This window comes from Chironomus tepperi, unplaced genomic scaffold (genome assembly GCF_022539635.2).
Source record: "Chironomus tepperi strain 1889 unplaced genomic scaffold, CSIRO-AGI_Ctep_v1 contig_423, whole genome shotgun sequence".
NCBI lineage: Eukaryota > Metazoa > Arthropoda > Insecta > Diptera > Chironomidae > Chironomus > Chironomus tepperi.
The window spans coordinates 290,310-309,535 of NW_027226545.1; the positions used below are offsets into that span (position 1 = coordinate 290,310).

The 19,226-nt window shown below is 31.9% G+C and overlaps 1 protein-coding gene across 1 annotated transcript; it reads left to right on the forward strand.

Annotated features, from left to right (window-relative positions):
• Positions 1-12,954: 12,954 nt before the first annotated feature.
• fj (four-jointed box kinase) lies at positions 12,955-17,491 on the forward strand. Its single transcript, XM_070649348.1, has one exon. The coding sequence runs from the start codon at positions 15,333-15,335 to the stop codon at positions 17,073-17,075; it is 1,743 nt and encodes a 580-aa protein (XP_070505449.1). The 5' UTR covers positions 12,955-15,332; the 3' UTR covers positions 17,076-17,491.
• Positions 17,492-19,226: the final 1,735 nt, after the last annotated feature.

Here is a 19,226-nt window from a genome sequence, read left to right on the forward strand (position 1 = left end):
CCCATTTGTCTTTGCCGCTTCTCTCTCTCACTCTCGTTTACTGTGTCTCATTCTTATAACCGTGATCAACCTTCTTCTTTGTCAGAAGAATATACGTACATGAGGAGATGAAAAAGTGTTGGTTGATTGAGGGACTTTAGCGCATTTATTGCTTAGCGATCAGCAGTATCAATAGCCTATTCGTATTAATTTAACAAATAACAGTTAATTTAATTTTGAACTTAAACGGTCAAAAAAATTTCAAATTTTTCGAAGTAAAATTCCACGTGTTTTTGCATATTTAATTGAAAAATCATTAATTAAAGCATTTTGTAATAGTTTTAAGCTACCAAATCAATTGATTATCCATTAACTCGATGGCAAAAAGCTAATTCTTCATATCCAAGCTTCCTTCAATGTCTATTTGTTGCTTTTCAGCCAGCCACCCAGCCAACCAAACTGAAACCATTACCATCACATCTCCCAAAAAATCGTCATAAATTCTTTATAAAAAGAGCGCAAAGAATGCGATCGAGAATAGTTAAATTGATAAATTATAAGCAATTATGAATTACATATGAAAATTGTGGAATGAAATGGATGAAGAATACAAAAAAAAATTGTGTGATTATCTCAATTATGATTAACGGTCGTATGTGGAGTAACTGAGTAGCTGAATAAGATGTGGATAGATTGGTAAGAAAACAACAATTTCGGTGGAGATGAGTAGGGTGTCTGTCTGTTGATTAATTTTGGGACATTAATGATTTTTTGGGGGGTTTTGGAGACTTTGTGGCTACGGTAATTTTGATGTCTACTTATGGTACATGAACAAAGTTGAATCTGGGATATTGAGGCATATAAAGATGAATTTACCAGCGCCAGAGTAAGGCTTCTGTGGGCGAGAAGTTAGTCAACAGACTGGAATCTGTATCACGCTTTTGTGAGTAATTGGGTTCGATTCGCATCATAGGCCGATATCTAATATTATGTTGAGTGCTGTCAAGGACAACAAAAGCTGTCTAGAAGAGATATTAGTCGTCCTTAGAACTAGACATGCCCCCGACTAGGCAAATAAAGACTATCAAAGAGATCATTGCTCGAAGTCGGTTAATACACATTAAAATCTTAAGGATGACTTCAAATGTCCTTTGATCACTTCTGAAACACATGATATGATTTAGTATCCCAGCTAGGCCAATAAGTTAAATCATTTGTGACAATAATTTGACTCAATACCGTTTTAAGAGTCCCTTACCTTCTTGATTTATTTGAATGATCACGAGAATCATCATTAAAGTCTTTAACGGTACACTTATTACGGTCTTAGAAATGACCGTCAATTTTTCGCGATACATAATAAATGAACGATCCCTATCATGAGCAACTAAATTTCTCGAATCTCAAATATCGATGGTTACCCCAATTATATATGAGAATTGAATACCAATTCATAAACAATAATGAGAAGATTTTATTGTCAAAATTTTCTATTATATTGAACTATTAATCTATAAATTGCATAACTAATTACGGTAAAATTTTGCAAAAAATGCTTTAAATTGGTGCTTTAGTTTTGCGAAATATGTGGAAGAATAAGAAGATTACTGTCGATGATCTTTGGATTATGTTGGGTATTTATGTAAATTATTATAAATTCCATCCAAAAATTTTATAAGTTTTCATTCGATTTCCACGCCTTGTTTCTTATAATCAGATTTAAAACCGGAAACTTTCATCCGCTTAAGCTCATTTTTGATCAAAATCTTTTCAGCTTCTGAATCTGATCTTCACAAGTAAATCCCCCCAAAACACCTCTTAATTCCCATAAATCTCACATGTTATCCACAATAATCCCATCCAACAATCAGACCATTCATTCAGACCGCAATATCTTGACACCCACAAGTATAAAAAATCACAATCTCCTATTTTGCACAACATAACTAATGACGATAGTTGAAAGCATCATTTAAATGCTGAAAATAACATGATCGTCTATTGTTAAAGCAAACTTCCAATATAAATGCGATAACTCATTTACACTATATTCGCACTTGTAGATATTATATTACTGCATTCATTCATTCATATTGCTTTTGATATTCATTCACAAAGAAGTGAGGTCGGAGCAACAGCACAAGAGAGAGGAGTGATGTAAAAAGAGTAAAAATATTTCCAATAAGAATGAAGCTGTTGAGTAGGAAAGATTGTTGAAAAATGGTACGTTGAGTGGTGAAGACTTAAGCGCTGTTTTTGGTATTGCAAACTTAATGGTTGGGTAAGGATGAAGGAAAGGTTTTGAGCATCAACAGACACTTAATTCTATCAAGGGAAAGTCGCAAAGTTGCCTTGGGGACACCTTGACGACCGAATTCATTCGTTTTAATGACTGAAGTGCAGAATACAGTTCATCACATTGCGTTGCTCGAATTAACATCTGTATGTAGAACCAAATACTAGGCAATTCACAAATTTAGTTATTTTTACCACTTGGTCATAGTTAATGCCCTAATTGCCGCCCAATCGCCATATTGACAACATTTCAATTTCTACCGATCGGGATAATTTCAACAACGGTGTATCTTTAATTCATGATGACTTACCAGTGAGCTGCAATATTGAGTCGTGTCTCAAGTACATTTTAGAAACCAGAAAAGTCACCAGAAGTAGTTTTGAACGGCATGATGCAGAAAATTTCATTTTTCGGGGTATAACTGGACCAAGATCAGACGTCAGAGCACCCTTAGGTCTTGGCACTGCGGTGAGTGCATTGTGTTCTTGGGAATAGTTTACTTCAGAACAAGCCAAGTAATCAACCATATCAAGTCAAGTACATCACCCAAAATGACCCCCATAATGAGCTCCAATCCCCTCAAAATATTGCTAAAATTTACTTGTGCTTGTTAATTCATGTCTGAACATTGTAAAATAGGCATAAAAAAGGAGAATAAAATGTATTTAGTAATAATAATAATAAATAAAAATGATGAGGTACACACAAAAAAAAAGAATCAAGTAAAATACACGACCGAAGTAAGTTTCTGCAAACCCTGTCGTCCACATTCATTGCTTTTGCATTATTATGATGAGATAAATAGTGTCTAACACTATATTTTTATGTCGCATTATTGTTCCACATATACACAATATAAATCTCTTTTCATTCCTTTTGTTATTTCTTCTTTCAAGTTCCTTTTACTCTTGCACATTGCACAGACGAGCGACGATGATGTTGACAACATTAGTGCGGTGTGCTGTGTGCTGTACAAGAAGAAATTGCGAAAAAAACGACGACAACGACGATGAAAATAAGAAGACAATAAACCACAAAAGGGAGCATCACATTCGACACTTTCATGAGGGCAGTATGGTGTGTGAAAATAACAAAAAAAAAAGAGTGCAATGATGATAGCTCATCTCACATATACAGGTATAATATGGCTGAAAAAAAAAAGATGAAATAATAATATATTTATGCACGATCACACGCTAATCGCATTACAAGTGAGAACAGAATGAGAATGCAAAAGAATGAAAGAAGTTTTTCTTGTGTTAAATTTAATTAAGGCATAGAAAATTTAATAATTTCTTTAAATAACACGTACGTATTGATGTTTTGCGGTTTTACATGCATATATTCTCTCTCTGTGCTTGAAATGCTGGATTGATCTTTGCTTGTTTTGCTTATTGAATAATGGAAAATGTTGAAAAAATACAATTTTTATTGTGACGATAAAATCCAATAATGTCTCCGTGGTTGGGGTTATGGTGTGTTATTGTTGGATATTGATGAGATGAGCTAATGCATGAGATGTTTTCAGGGTTGATGGTCAGGCGGCTGTGACTAAGTGGTCTTAATTGTAGTCTAGTCAGTGATATTTGGTAAAATAAATGGCTTAAAAAGGCATGAAGACAGCGTCGTGCCGATTTTGCTCCATTTCTTTGACATTGTCGCTTTTGGATAGAATTGGTGCTATGCTATTTGCTGGAATTTGAGTCTAATTGTACTTTCTGGGAAAGACTGTCAAGAATGCTGTCAAATTAATCAGTTCTGTTGATCAAATTTAGCAAAATCCAAGTTTCAAGGCTTTATGTTCTTTTGTCTCTGCACAAACACGGTCCATGCTCAGGAGTATCCTCACAAAATTGAGCATACTCAGCTCTATTGATTGAGTATGCTCATGATCGATCACATTTGGTGAGTATGGTCATGGTCTGCTCATATACCACCTGAAACTGGCTTACAGACTTGCTGCAACTTGTTAATTCCAAAATTTCAAAACATAAGCGTCATAGAACACCAAAATTTACTTAAAATTCTATCTAGACTCCAACAACTCATCCCATTCAGTCGCTCAACAAAAAAAATATTTCATAACTCGAAATATTCGGTTTCATTTCCTTATACAAACATAAATCTCTCATTCAGTCCGCCAAAAAATAATATTTGCTAAAAGAACCATTCAATAATTAATTCCAAACACAAAGCATCTTTGAAAATCAGCGAGACAAGAATGTTAGCATCTCAATATATCAAACAATATGGGTATTAATTTCAATAGACAGAAAAAAAAAACATTCCAAAAGCAAACAATCCATAACAGCCAAAAAAAAAATATCAGACTTATTGTACGTCTTCAAGACTAAATGAACAAGCAAAAGAATCATTCTTGTCACTTCCATCCCATTCACTTCCTTTAAGACCATTTAATTCTTCTTCAAAAAACTTCCACATAGTGTAAAGTCGCAAGCAATATGTTTTCGGATGATGATTCGCTTTTTCTCACTCTCGATGGTTATGGGGGTTATTCGGATGTGATGTCTACAGATGGCTGGTAGAACTTGGGGATCTGGGCAGTGATATCGCATGGTAGTTGAAGCACTTGTAAGGGTCTTGGATGACACCGGCTATTTAGATTGTAGAGCATCTTTATAAATACTATCAGGATGTATGCAGGGGTAAGAGGAACATGGGTACCATGTGGATGTTAAGTGGTGTCATATGAAGGTTCGACATTTGAAATGGATTCGGATAACACAGTAAAAGTGGCTCAATATTAAGATTGTAGAGCATTTACATTGAAACCAATCATGAGCGCATCAAGGGACAGGGGTAGAGGAGGGGGTCATGATGGGTACGGAGACGAAAATTCCTGATCCCAATCCTAATTGTGATTTTAAGGTCCTCTAATTAAAACAGCTAATATTGCTCCTGACCTGAGTATCTACCTTAAAACCCAATAAGCCCCCCAAAATTCCCCCCATAAGCCACAACTATAACAACTCAAATGACCCCACTCATCGGGTACATGAAATAAAAATAAAAAAGTTCTCAATAATTCTCATTTCTGTGATATTCACGAAAGAGATTTGTGTGTGAGATGTTGTTGTTATTGCGTTAACAATGAAGACTAAATTATCCGTGAGGTCAGGGATGGTGAAGCGCGATATGAATAAGAAGAAATAAAATGAATGGAATTATTGTTATGTTATATAAAGTGTGAAGTAGATTTCACATCAATATTATTATTATTCTCATTATTGCTTGATATTGTTTAGTTTTCAGACATATCTTATGATGAAGAAAAAGAAATAAATTCTTATATTCGTTTGAACAACAATGAAGAAAGAAAAAGTGAGTGAGTCGCTCTGCTTTTTCATGTTCATAAGCATGAAGCAAGTACATATAAAAGTAAATATAAGGCAATGAGCATGAGGGCCGCATGCAATTCAATAATGAAGGAGGAAAAAGTTGTGAAGTCCATTTTGGGTCTGTTGGATGTTTTTTGCGCTGAAAAGTTTTTTTTTCAGTGGAAATGTGATCAAATAATTAAGTATGTCCTTTAATTAGATGTTGTTTTTAGATGTATGGGTGACATGGGAATGTTGTGACTTTATCACGTGATATGTCATATGATCAAATGATGATACTCAATGGTCAAAGGAGTGGGTTGTGGAAAGTGTCTTTCCAACTTAGTAAAACGTGTCGTATCCGGCTCTACATTGACCTTACACCGGCTTGATGCTGATTTTTCTATCTTGTGCTCTTCAGGTCTTTTTTGTGAATTATTCTATAAAACTCACTAACCTCACTAAGTGCACGGACACTTGCTTGTCCAAACAGGAGATGTTATTGCCAGAACAAACTAACACAGAAAGCAAATGCAGTAGAAATGACCAAGAATTCCATATCCATCCCAGGCCGACTTGACTCTGGTCTGGGATGAAATTCATTGAATCTGGTCTAAAGCTAGAGTCAAGCTGGATTTTGGTTGGATTTTTAGTCAATTTTACACCGTGTGCCTATTGGATTAAGTAGCGTGCAACATAGTTTGAGAAGTACTGCACTACAGGCTCACTACTTAATCAATCCATAGAGTGGTGTCGATATGATCACATTTCACATTAGGATTAACTCAGTTATTCCGACATTCCACGATCATTGAAGACATTCTTAAATATTTGGCATGTTAAGCAATGAGCAAACCACTAAGCACAATGCCATAAAAAGTCAAACTGCCCCATAAATCCCCACATTACTCTCAAAACCAGCACTAAGTACAACAACATCAAAACAAAATTTATATATAAGATTCATATCGCACCGGACTAATTTATTAATGTTTTATCATTTCATTTCAAGCATGGAAAGGAACAGAATCGAGTGTATAGATATAGAGAGTGAGTACGAATGATGTAAAAAAAAAAGCGACCAAGAATGAAATAAAAGCAAACCCGATTTCAAGGCCACACACAAACGAAAAAATAAATCTTACAATTGATGTGGTTTTGATTTGAAATCCCTGAGTAATTCCATCTCGTCTTCCTCCCCATAATATTAATTGTTCAAACTCATTTCAACTCTTTACACTTGAAATTGAATGTATACAACAAGGAACAAGCAGAATTAAAAATAATTCATCACCACTGTGTGATTTTTTTTGTTGTGCTTGTTCCTTCTTCCTTGCTTGTTCTTCATAATTTTCCATGCATCATCAACATATTTCGGACAGTTTAGACCGTATTGCAGTTTAGAAGTTTTTGAGTTAATTAGATGATGTGCTTTTGTGCCTTACTCTCTCTTTCTTCTCAGTCGTTGCATTTTAATTTTCGGCATATTTAGTGCCTTCTTTTTTTTTGTTCATTTCTTTCCTTGACTGTGCCTTCTTATTTTCATATTCACATGAATGCACTAACTTCTTTCCTTCTTTCTCACTCAACTGCGGATCTACTTTTAACAGGAATTTTGTTTGTATGTCTCCCGCGGGCGCTTTTGCATATTTCGCCTTCTCATGCTTGGCTTGCTGAATTGTGTATACATACATTCTTCTTCATACGTTTTTTTGTTGTGCAATGCTCTCTTTTATTTGTCTCTCTCTCTCACTCACTTTCTTGTGTGCCTATGCCTGGTGATTTGCTTACTGATCTTTCTTTTTTTTTGGGATTCTTCTTTTCGGTTGCGTTTGACTCCTTTGAGTTGTTTGATCGAGGGATCTAGACTGGTGGAGAATAATTTGTGGATTTTATATGACTCATTGGTGATTGCGTGCGATTTTTGAATTTTTCCAGAGACTTCATGTAAGATTCTAGTCGACTTTGAGCTCAAGAATAACTGTAGCAATGGCATGGCCGAATGACACATCACGATATTTTGATGACATCATAAGAAAGACATTTGATATCGTCATGATAAGACAATGTAATCGTCATGATGTGTCGCTTAGAACAGTGGGCATTAAATTTGTTTGGCTATTTAGCACGCAACGCGTAAATTGGTTCAATTTGATATTCAGGCTTGACTCAGGCCTAATAAATGATGAAAATTTTGAAATAATTTTATAGTTAATAGCAAGATATATCTCAATTTTACTGAATGTTCCAAAAAATTGTATTTATCAGAGTTGGCAGGACTCCAATGTGAAGTTCGACTCCACAAAATCCGGACTTCTCGGATTTTCGGAGTGCGGACTCCAAAGTCCTGCCAACTCTGGTATTAAGTCACAGATATGTCTAGGTATTAATCAAACATCTTGCCAAACCAACTACTTCTGATCAGTAAAATGACAAAAGTCGCTGAAGTGATAACAAATTAACAACACATGCCAATCGTTTTGAATTCGATTCTGAATCAGGTTTCATTGGAAGCTTCATGTTAACTCAACCGAAAAGGACACAAAGATTGTCAAGTCTGCAGTGTGAAATGTTGAAGTATTTTAGACTGGTCTGAAATTTTTGGACGAGCCTATACAATCTATAGATTGGATTGTAGGTATTGAAGGATATGTAATCAATTCTATGACTTTTTACTGTAATTTGAGGACACGATTTTTGACAAAATGCAGGAAATATCGGATATAATGAAATTTACTACTGTACCGTGCTAAGTTCATAAATAGTGCGGACATAAGTAGTTTTAGTACTTAAATGCAAATAAGAATCAAAAATTCAGCTAAATATTGTAGCTCATTTTCCTAAAGGATGGAAAAATTGGAACAAAACCGATAATAAACCCTATCCATCCCTGTAATCGCATCAAAGCCCATCACATCAATATTAGAATTAAGTTTTTATCAAAATTAGCAAAGATTATAACGTACGACAAAGTCTTTAAGATTCATCAAAGTCAAAATAACCATTTAGAAAATTTACCACCCCCTGGCAAGTAGTCTGTCTGCTGGACCGATCACCTAGCAAGGCTTAAAAATGCAGCAAAAATAAAACAACACAAAAAAAAACTTTTAAAACTTCATAAAAAACAAAAGAAAGAGAAATTAAATTACATAAACATGATTTCGTCCTCAGGTGATGGAGTGCTGCTCGATTTCTCATGACATTCAATGAGCAAATCATGTATGAGCATAAACTTTCGATGATTTTTTTTTTATTCAGCATAATTTTTTTTTGCATTTTTCCATTCAGTGAGGGCAATCAAAAAAATTAAAAAAAAAAAAAACAGACTTGACTGATAAAGAAGTAAATTACTCTTGATCGTAGCCGATATTTTTTTTTGCAAAGATTTAGTGAAATAAATAACAATGGTGAGCTGACTACGAGTATGAAAAGAAAAGAGTAACGAAAGAAATCATTTTCAATTGTCTTGGAAGTGCATTCATGTAAATTTTTTGTGCTTTGCTTGCTGCTGCCTTCTTTTTTCGTTTTCACACACTTGGGCGATATTTGAAGCGAATTTTTTTGAAAATTATGGCAGTGTTAGGTGCACTTTATTGGTTTCATTAGGTGTAAAAGGATGAGTATTTGGACATATTGTCTAATTAAGGGAACATAATCCTGTCGGAAGGGGTGAAAATGTCATGTGTTGTGGAATTTTGAGGAATTCAGTAGAATCTGTCTTATAAGTCTGAATAGATTAATAATCATGGAAAAACAACCAATAAGGGGCAATCAAGGAAGTCACAGACTCTCATTAGGACAATTTTAAAGAATCTTTGCAATTTTCGTTAATACAAAAAATTGTGAAAAATTTAAAACTTTCAAACTAATGATAAATGCTTGCCGGATGTAGGGTGGCTAGACGATTTTCGCAAAATTTCAGGACACTTTTAATTTTGACACTATTGGGACTACTTTTGGACTATTTTGAGTCTTAATATTCAAAGAACTACTTAAATTAGGTTAGAAACTTGCTTTTTGATGTTTTATCTGGACACAGCAGCAAGGTAGAAAAGTACAGCAGCGTCCCGGATAAAATACGGCAGATGGCCGCCCTACATTAATGCGGTCTTGCCATCAACTTTATTATTGATCAATAATATCGAAACGATTAAGTTATGACTTAAAAAGGTGGATCTGATTGCCCTCTAATATTGTCCTGCTAACATTAAGTTGCTCCTCAGTGCAATGAGTAATAGCTGCAGTGATTCGGATAAGACTATAAAATTGTAGATTAATATTTAGGTGTAACGACTTTAATAGCTAAAGTTTTATTTCATCCTGAGGGACAGTAAGACTTTGAAGTCATAAAAAGCTCATACCCGACAGACACACGATAAGGCAAAAACGATATGCTTTTCCTACGCCTTTCCTACGCCGTTTGACTTTCTGGATATGGATTTGTTATAGTTTAATTAAAGATTCACTCATAATTTGTGTCATCACAGAGGTAGATGACCTTTCTGAACTATTTTATTCAATGAAAGGTTGATGACAATTCCACACTGGCTTTAATACAAAATTAAGCATCAAACACAGATAAGCATTAACTATTTTGAGTGAATTTATATCTCAAAAACACTAAAACTCACATCATCCCAATATTGATAAAGTCATCCACAAATTAAATTCCCAAATTCTAGACTCTATAAAATGCCAATCCATAATCTCCTAATTCACCAATAATTTATGTCATCGCACTATTTTTACGACTTTTGAATGAGTTTTTTTCCTTCTCTCAAAAATGCGCCATTGTTATTTAAATTAACTGAAATTTTATTACTGACTTTTATTATGATGCAAAAGAAATATTTTTTTTGTGTATTATTGTTGTGCGATTCATTTACAACCGTTTGTTAAATAAAATAAGATAAAATATAAATATAAAATCTGCCCACATGGACATTATGGACTTTATTTTTATCAAAAAAATTCTTGTGCAATAAAAATAATTTTTTTTTATTCAGAAAAATTTGCTAATGTCTTTAAGATTTTCCCGGAATTTAAAGTCATTATCAACCTTCGTTCTTACTTGCTTACTTCGTTGGCTGTACAGATCAATTGCGATCTATGGCCTTTCTTAGTTTGCATCTAAAGCTGGCTCTATCGATGGCTTCCGTCTGACAATCACCAATACCAAATGCAATATTGTCTCTATCGACAGCTTCCTTCCAGAAGTTCTTTGGTCTTCTACAAGCTCTTTTACCCATAGCAGAGCTCGAAGTTGTCTCAAAGGAAACCGATTCGACTCAAAGTCGACTCGGCATTTGAGTCGACAATTGAGTCGAATCGACTTTAACCAAATCGACTTCAAACTCTGACCCAAAGTTGGCAAGACTATGCGTAATGCGCTTCTTTTGGAGTTTGGATTCTCAACCATGAAAACCATGACCTCACACTGGAGTTGTCTGAAGCTGGCTCTATCGCTGGGATCAACTTGCCAATTTCCGAAAACCACCTTTAGAAGACCCAACTCTGCTTTATCATCCCCAAAATCGGATTTAAATACCTTATTTAAGTGATCTTCTACAGATCCTCTAACAACATGTCCATCCCATCGAATCCAATTCACTCATAAGTTCCATAATCATACAATATTTCTCATCAGTCTCCAATAGATCGACGAAAACACACACAATGTTTCATTGTGGTATGTTGGCTGCATTCTCATGTCGAATTCTTGTTTCTGTTGTGTTTATACAGAATATGCCATCATGTATCATATTAAAAAATAAAAGAAGCAGAAAAATATATAAAAATTATATGACAAGACTCGAGCCTCCGCTATTTTTGTGCGGCATTTACACATATTTTCATAGCAAGGCACAGGCACAGTCAACAGTAGATATAATTTTTTTTTTTTTTTACAAGAAGGGACTTATGCTGTCGATTTTTGTGAGAAAACAATTTCTTGATGAGCGGAGCGAGTGAGCAAGCAATGGAAAAGCGATGGTAGAGCAAAAATATTTCATTTATTTCTTTAGGCAATGCAAGAAAGAATAATAAAAAAAAATTTTTTTTTTGTGCTGCTCTTCTCCATTCGACATTTTTCCATCACTATGCGAATCAATATTTATGCTTTTATAACAAAACAGCAGCAGCATCAGCAAGAGCAGCACTAACAATATAAAAAAATGCGAAAATTCTCTTTAAAAACAATAAAAAAATAAGAAAAGAACCAAGCGACATATTTTGCTTATTATTATTATTGATACGCACTATATACACACATATCAAAACCATCATCATTAATATCATCATCATCAAGTGTAGCAGCAGCTCAAAAAAAACAGAAGCATTGTCTCTACATACATACAATTTCGCGACAAATATCATGCATGTATGATGTGTTCCTTTGAAAAAAAACAACAAGAGAATATGAAATGTAAGAAAAGAATTTTTAAGCGCATTGAAGGAATAAAATATAAAAAAAAAAGTTATGAAAATACCTGTTTTGTATATGTTGAGCTGCTTGTAGGCACAACAAATAGTCAGTGGAGAATGAGAGAAACATGATTTTTTGAGAGAAGTTCCTACACATGTATAACAAAATTCTTTTTTTTTTATATTCCTTTTGAACGATACCGTACCTTATAATATTTATTATTACACTAAGATATATGTGAGACTGTATTTTTTATAATTGAGAGTGAGAGAAGAATCAATACACACGTAAAGTTAGAAATTGCATGCCTCTTTGTAGCTTTAGCTGAATTCATCACATTTTTAACTTTTCTTCAGTCTTAAAGTAAACTTGATCACGATTAGTCGACTTTTTTTTACGTTCTGTTTGTGAGTTTCGACTTCTTCGATTCCTACATCCCGTACCCTCTTTAAGATTGATTCATACTCGAGAGGTTCTTTTAAAGACTTATGTAGATATATAAAATAAAATTAAAAAAATAAAGATTTTTTTTTTTTGGCTTATTTGAACAAGAGTTATAAAAAGCCAATCGGTTGACAATAAATTATCAAGTCATTTCTCGTCGGCGAAACTGAAAACTTCGATTTTGCTGCAATGTGAAAATTATAAAAAAAGATTTTTTATGAATTTATGATGAATTAACATTTAATCTGAAGAAGTTTTATGATTTAACAATTTTTTAACAAAAAATGTGAAGTGGATCTTATTTTGATAATAGTGAAAATATATTTTATTAAATCATAAATTAAGCAACAAAAAATTATTAAAAAATTTATTCAAAACAAAAGAAAAGAAAATCAATAATTTGATTATAAAAAGTTATCAGTTTTTGGCAATAAAAATGTAAATTTTTCATCTAATGAAATTTTATTGTTAAAAGAACTTGAGATTTATGAAATTTTTCTATCAATTTCACAGTGGACATTCAAGTGTTGATAGCTGAATGACTCAAAAAAGAAAAATATCGGTAAAAGTGATAAAAAACCGTGAAATTATTCAGTATAAACTAGAAGAATATTTCTGCAGAATATTTAATTGCTCGTAAAAATCTTGGTGACGCACAATAAAATCTAATAGATTATTGAAATAGACGTTGAGATACCATAGTGACATTTGTGAGAACTGTGTTTATTGTAAAGCAAACATATGCGCATAAATTCATTCACAAAATAATAATAAAAAGTGAAAAGTATTTAGTTCTGCGTACCATAAAAGGAAGTTACATCTAAACTTAATTTTACCGTTTTGACAGTGATATACGGGAAATATACAGCATCACGCAATCGTGAAATTTCTCTAAAATATTGACAGTGCCTTCCTTGACATTCAAATCAGATCGATCATATTTCGAGACTAGTCTTGAACATCCAAAAATTATTATCGATCAAAAGTCATCATTTCATGCATGATTGTATCAATAAAAACCCATCGAGCATAAAACAAGACCTTTTATGAGACAAATTTTATATCCAGAAATAAAAAAAACGAAAGAAATTCTTTGCAAATATAATAATAATAAATAATAAAACATCAGCAAATAATAATTGTATAAGGAAGAACCGCTCATGAAATTTCTCTAAAAAAATGAAAAATCGTGAAACAAACATTTGAAAAAAAGATAAAGAAAAGATTAGAAGAAGAAACATAAAACATATAAAAAAAAATTGTTCAAAATCACCGATAGACATTGAGGCAGTAACAGGAAAACAACAACAAAAACTAAATAGTGCCCAATAGTACAACTCGATTATTGGCAATAAGAAGAACAGAAAAAAAAGTATAAAAAAAATTGTGCCGTGCATAAGATTAATAAAGATTTTGAAAATAAAAAAAAAAAAATCCTATACAATTGTATGTGCTCGTACTCGGTTGAATTAAATGAGATATAAATTTATGGCAGTAAAAATATAGAAAAAAAAATTGTGAATTGAACTTGCCTTTTTTTCGAAAAAAAAAAGAAGAAATTAATGACTTTGAAAATTATTATTTATTGTGCTAACAAGAGACTGTACTTAATGAGGTTTTAGACTGCTTTGTGGTGATAAGGTTTGAGTAAAAAAGTCAATAAAAAATAAAGCAAAATTATTTTCTAGTGTCAACAATTTGTTTGATGTTAATTTGACTTTGCGGCACTTAAAGCTGAATGAGATTGAAGCTATTAAAGTCAGATAATAGTAAAATAGCACTTAATATTGCTACGGACATCATAAACTATATTAAAGGAAGCAACAAAACACTTTTTAGCATCAAGATACATCTTAAAGCTATAAACAGTGAATTAACATCGAATTGGAAAATATCGGGACTGAATGCAATAAATTTTATGCGATTTCTGACTTAGAAATTTGATACGAAAATACTTTTTTGAATACAGCACCAAGATTAAGGTTGAATTTCGTCTGATCAAGAGATAATATTCCCCAAAAATTCATAGACATCCTCAGACAATTAAGCAAAATCACTGCAGCTGACGTTCAAATTAAAATCATAGAAAATAGCATCAAAATTAAATCAAAAAGATAAATAGCCGTTCTGAAATATTCATGCAAATAAAAGCAGCACAAAAAAAAATCACGAAACTCATTGAATAGAAGTGAAAAAGAAGGCATAAAAAATATAAAAATAAATAAAAAAAAGTGAATAAAAAAAAATATATAAATTTTTGTGTGTGATGGCCTTAAGAAAGAGAGTGTTTTAAAAAAGAACCAGAAAGTGCCAAAGCACTAACCAGCAACAGAGTGAATACACAACACAAGAAAGAATATATAAATATATATATATAAAAAAACATGGATAATTTCTTAAACAATAAATTATTGAAATAATTTGTAAAACTTTACGTTTTATTCTTCTTCGCGCGTTTAGCATCGTCCGTAAGTTCGTCTATTCGTGTGACAAATAACGACGTGAAATGAAGCTAAAAAAAAGTATAATAAAATAATCAAATGTGAAAAAGAGAAAAAAGAAAGAAAAAATATAATATAATGTGGAATATAAGCGAGAAAAGATAAATAAAGAAATTTGAATATTTGAATATATATATTTGAAAAGTGATTTTTTGTTCATCTCGGACACAACACACAAGAAAAAAATATAAAATAAACACACAAAATAAAAGAGTTAAAGGCAACAACAAGAACTGTATACAATTGAGGATGAGAAGCAGATAGAAATAAAATAAAGTTAAAATAATACAGAAATAAGAATCAATTTGTCCCCCCTCGAAACGCCCCACAAATCTACGTTAAATAAAATAATGATTGCGAATGAAAAATGTCAAAAGTCTAGTGACGTAGTGGAAAATTGCAAAGTCGATAAGTCAGTTGCAATTGACGATAAAATGCTTTTAATTTTACGTAAAAAACGTCGAGCATTTTACCAACATACATGCTTATTGAGTGTCATGGCCGCATTTACAATAGGATTAGCAATAGGCATCTTTTTTCTACCATTAATCGGATTAACATCAGCATCAACTAAATCAACAGATGTCATAACATCGGCACAACACAATTCTATAAAGCATGCAAAATTACATAAATATGATTTTAATAAATTACAAAATAGAAATCAAATTGACAATAATAATAATAATAATAATAAGAATCCAACAATATATTCATCGGTGTCATTTATATCAGATGATACGGTCGATATTAATGGTGTTGATGATGATAAATATTCTGGTGGACTTGAGACAGCAACAAATGAATTTATTTTAAATAACAATGGTAAAGTAAATAACAATAATGATTATGCTATTGCTGGAGTTACAGTAAATGTTGATGATGAGATATCGCATGCTGTAATAGATGAGAATTCCTATAATAATAATATGAATATGAATATTGAAATACAAAGTCATGAGCAGCAAGAAAATTCATATGAAAAGGAAAACAATGAAACATTGCGACGTATTATCGACGATGATATTTATTGGGGTCAAATGATTGAGAATCGTATACCAAATGGTTTTGCTAAACGTGATACAGAAGATTGGCAAAATTATTTGCATAATAATGTAACGGAAATAATAAAAATTGAGCAAGGATGTGGTCGTATGCAGAATCGTTTGGTTACATTTAGTGATGGTGTTAAAGCATGTGTAAGATATCGTCAGAATACGGATCAAATTCAAGGTGAATTATTCAGTTTCTTTCTTGGACGATTGCTTAATATAACAAATTTGGTGCCGAGTGCGGCAGCCGTTATTGATTGGGAATCACGATTATGGACACAAGTGAAACAACATATAACAGAATCACAATGGAAAACATCGCGTCCCGTTGTTTTCACAAAATGGATACCCGATCTTGAGCCGTCTGGTATACCGGAACAATTTCGTCCACTTGAACGACATATGAATAAAAATGATATATGGAATGTTACGTTAAGTGATGGCGGAAAACCATCACAAATATTAATTGAACGATTAAAGTCAAAATATAATGTTAATAATGATGATGGTAGTGACTATAGGAAGAAGTTATTGCGTAAAAAGAAAATAACATTAAATGATAAAATTTATGATAAACTCATCGAGCTTGCACAATGGTCAGATTTAATAATATTCGATTATCTCATCGCTAATCTTGACCGTGTTGTAAATAATTTATACAATTATCAATGGAATGCAGACATTATGGCCGCACCAGCACACAATCTGGCAAAACAAATAAATTCACAGCTTTTAGTCTTTCTTGACAATGAATCGGGCTTATTGCATGGCTATCGGCTGTTGAAAAAATATGAGGCATATCATAGTCTGCTGTTGGACGATCTTTGCATATTCCGTAAGTCAACTATTGATGCATTAAAATATATACGTGACAATAATGCTGGAGAGCTTTTAAATGAGCTTTTTGAGCAAACAACGACAAATGAGGTACGTGATGTACTTCCGCCTCTTCCTGAAAAGTCAATAAAAATTCTCACTGATCGTATTGATCATGTGCTACAGCAAGTGCAAAAATGTCAAGATATGTATTCGAATAGATAGAGTTAGGTGTAGAAATTAAATGTTTTTTTAGGAGATTTTTTTTTTTGTTTTAAAAATTTTTGTAAATAATTTCAACCTCGTTTTTTGTTTGTTTTTCGTTTAATCCGTTTTGGCCTCAAAATTATTCTCTTTTTTTTTTTTTTTTTTTTTGGAGGGAGGGATCTAATGGGGTGGTAACCTTAGGCGTATTATGCGAATTGTGAAATGAAGGATAATGAAAATTTGAAGTTTATTGTTGAAGATTATTGAGCATTCTGATAAATTCAACAATTTTTAGATAAATTTTGATCAAATTTAATATTAATGAAAGTTTAAAGTTGTCCAAAAATTAAACTTGTTGAGATATTTCTTATAGTTATCTCAATTCAAGTCACATTTTGTTTAAATAAAAAAGTTTGAATTTAGCAAATTTTTGGAAGTCATTCTCGTGTTTTAAACTAGATCAAATTAAGATTTTAACTAATTTTTTGATGAAGCAAGATCATTACCTGATTTTAACATTGTCATTTATCAGAATAAATCAAAGTTCGAAGACCACTCAAATTTTCTATGAAGTTGAGTCGACTTGAGTTGATTTGAGTCGACTTTTTAATTCAAAATTCGAATTGACTTCAAGCTCTGCAATAAGATCTCTGAGAGCAATACAGATAAAAAATAAATTAATCCTATAGTCAATAGAGCTTGGTAATCTTATAGATTATCTATTTATACTAATTTGTAAAACTAGAATTCCTTCTGACTTGCGATTAATATCATAAAATATCAGACAAATTCAAAATGACATGTAATTATGAAATTCAGAGTATTGTTAGATCATACGATCTTTAAATTAAATTAAAAATATAGATTTAATTAATTAAAGTCATTTTGAATAAAGTTTGTAGTTGACTCGAATTTTGAATGAAAAAGTCGAACATATTTCATGTTAAATTTGAGTTGAATTCAAACTCTCATTTTAAATGTTTAGATCTGATTTAGAGGAATGCAGCTGAAAAAGAACTGTACATACAGATGTTCATTCCTAACATACAAAAGACATGGTTTAAATTAAGCATCTGTACTTCTGAAAGTTTAAACTTACCTAAGGCTCTAGAATTCAAATATTGTCGTAAAAATTGTGATTTTTAGTAAAAATTCTAAATTAAAATTCATCAATTTCATAAATTTTGAATTGACAATAATTTTAGAAGCTCAGAGAAACATAATAGCGGATAACATTTAAGATTCTATTGATAGAGTCTGAACCTTGAATGGGCATGTCTTTTTTATGTTATAGTATGAAACATACATACCGTATAGTTTAAAATCAACTCAATATTCAATTATATACATCTTAACAATGCCACTATACTAAGCATCAATAAAGTCTAAAGACACCACCCCATTACCCTCATCCCTCATCGTTTTGACTGAAAATTTTTAAAGATATGAAAAAAATTGTGATTTTTATTGGTTGAAAGACAAAAATAAATTCTTTAAATATATATTTGATAAATTAGTTAATGTAAATATAGCAAACAATAAAAGTGACAAAGAAAAAAAAAATAAGATTTACATAATGAGATGAAAATAAACATTTTTTTAATAAGTTAGTAATTAAAATTAGTAGCAAAAAAAAAGAAGGAATAAGAAGTGAAGCAGAAATTGTGTATGCATGTGAAAAATAAAGAGTAAAAATGAACTTATAATCATCATAAAATGAGTAAAGAATGAAAAAATGTAAGAAAGAGAGATAAAAACTTGAATGTTTAACGCACAACAAGAACCTTGGTACCAAATACTTGATAAAAAATAAAAAAAATAAAAAAAATTTATAAAAAAATCCAGTTTTCTTCTCTTCGAGCAGTTAAAGTTGAAAAAAAAGAGAGAGGAGAAAAGAAAAAAATAAAAAAAAAATGAAATGAAACAGTTTAAAAAGTGCTTTTGCTTAGCTTCTTAATGAGTAGGACAAGACATTGCTACTTATTGACTTGCATACACACATTTACATAAATTGTAGATATAGAAAAAATATATATAAAGTAATAATAATCTCTAAATGATTGTAAATAGAGACATGTGACATGCCAAGATGAACGATCGATCGATGCTCAAGAACATAATAAATATTTTAATACACAAAGGAACAGAGATGGATGTATTTAAAAATTA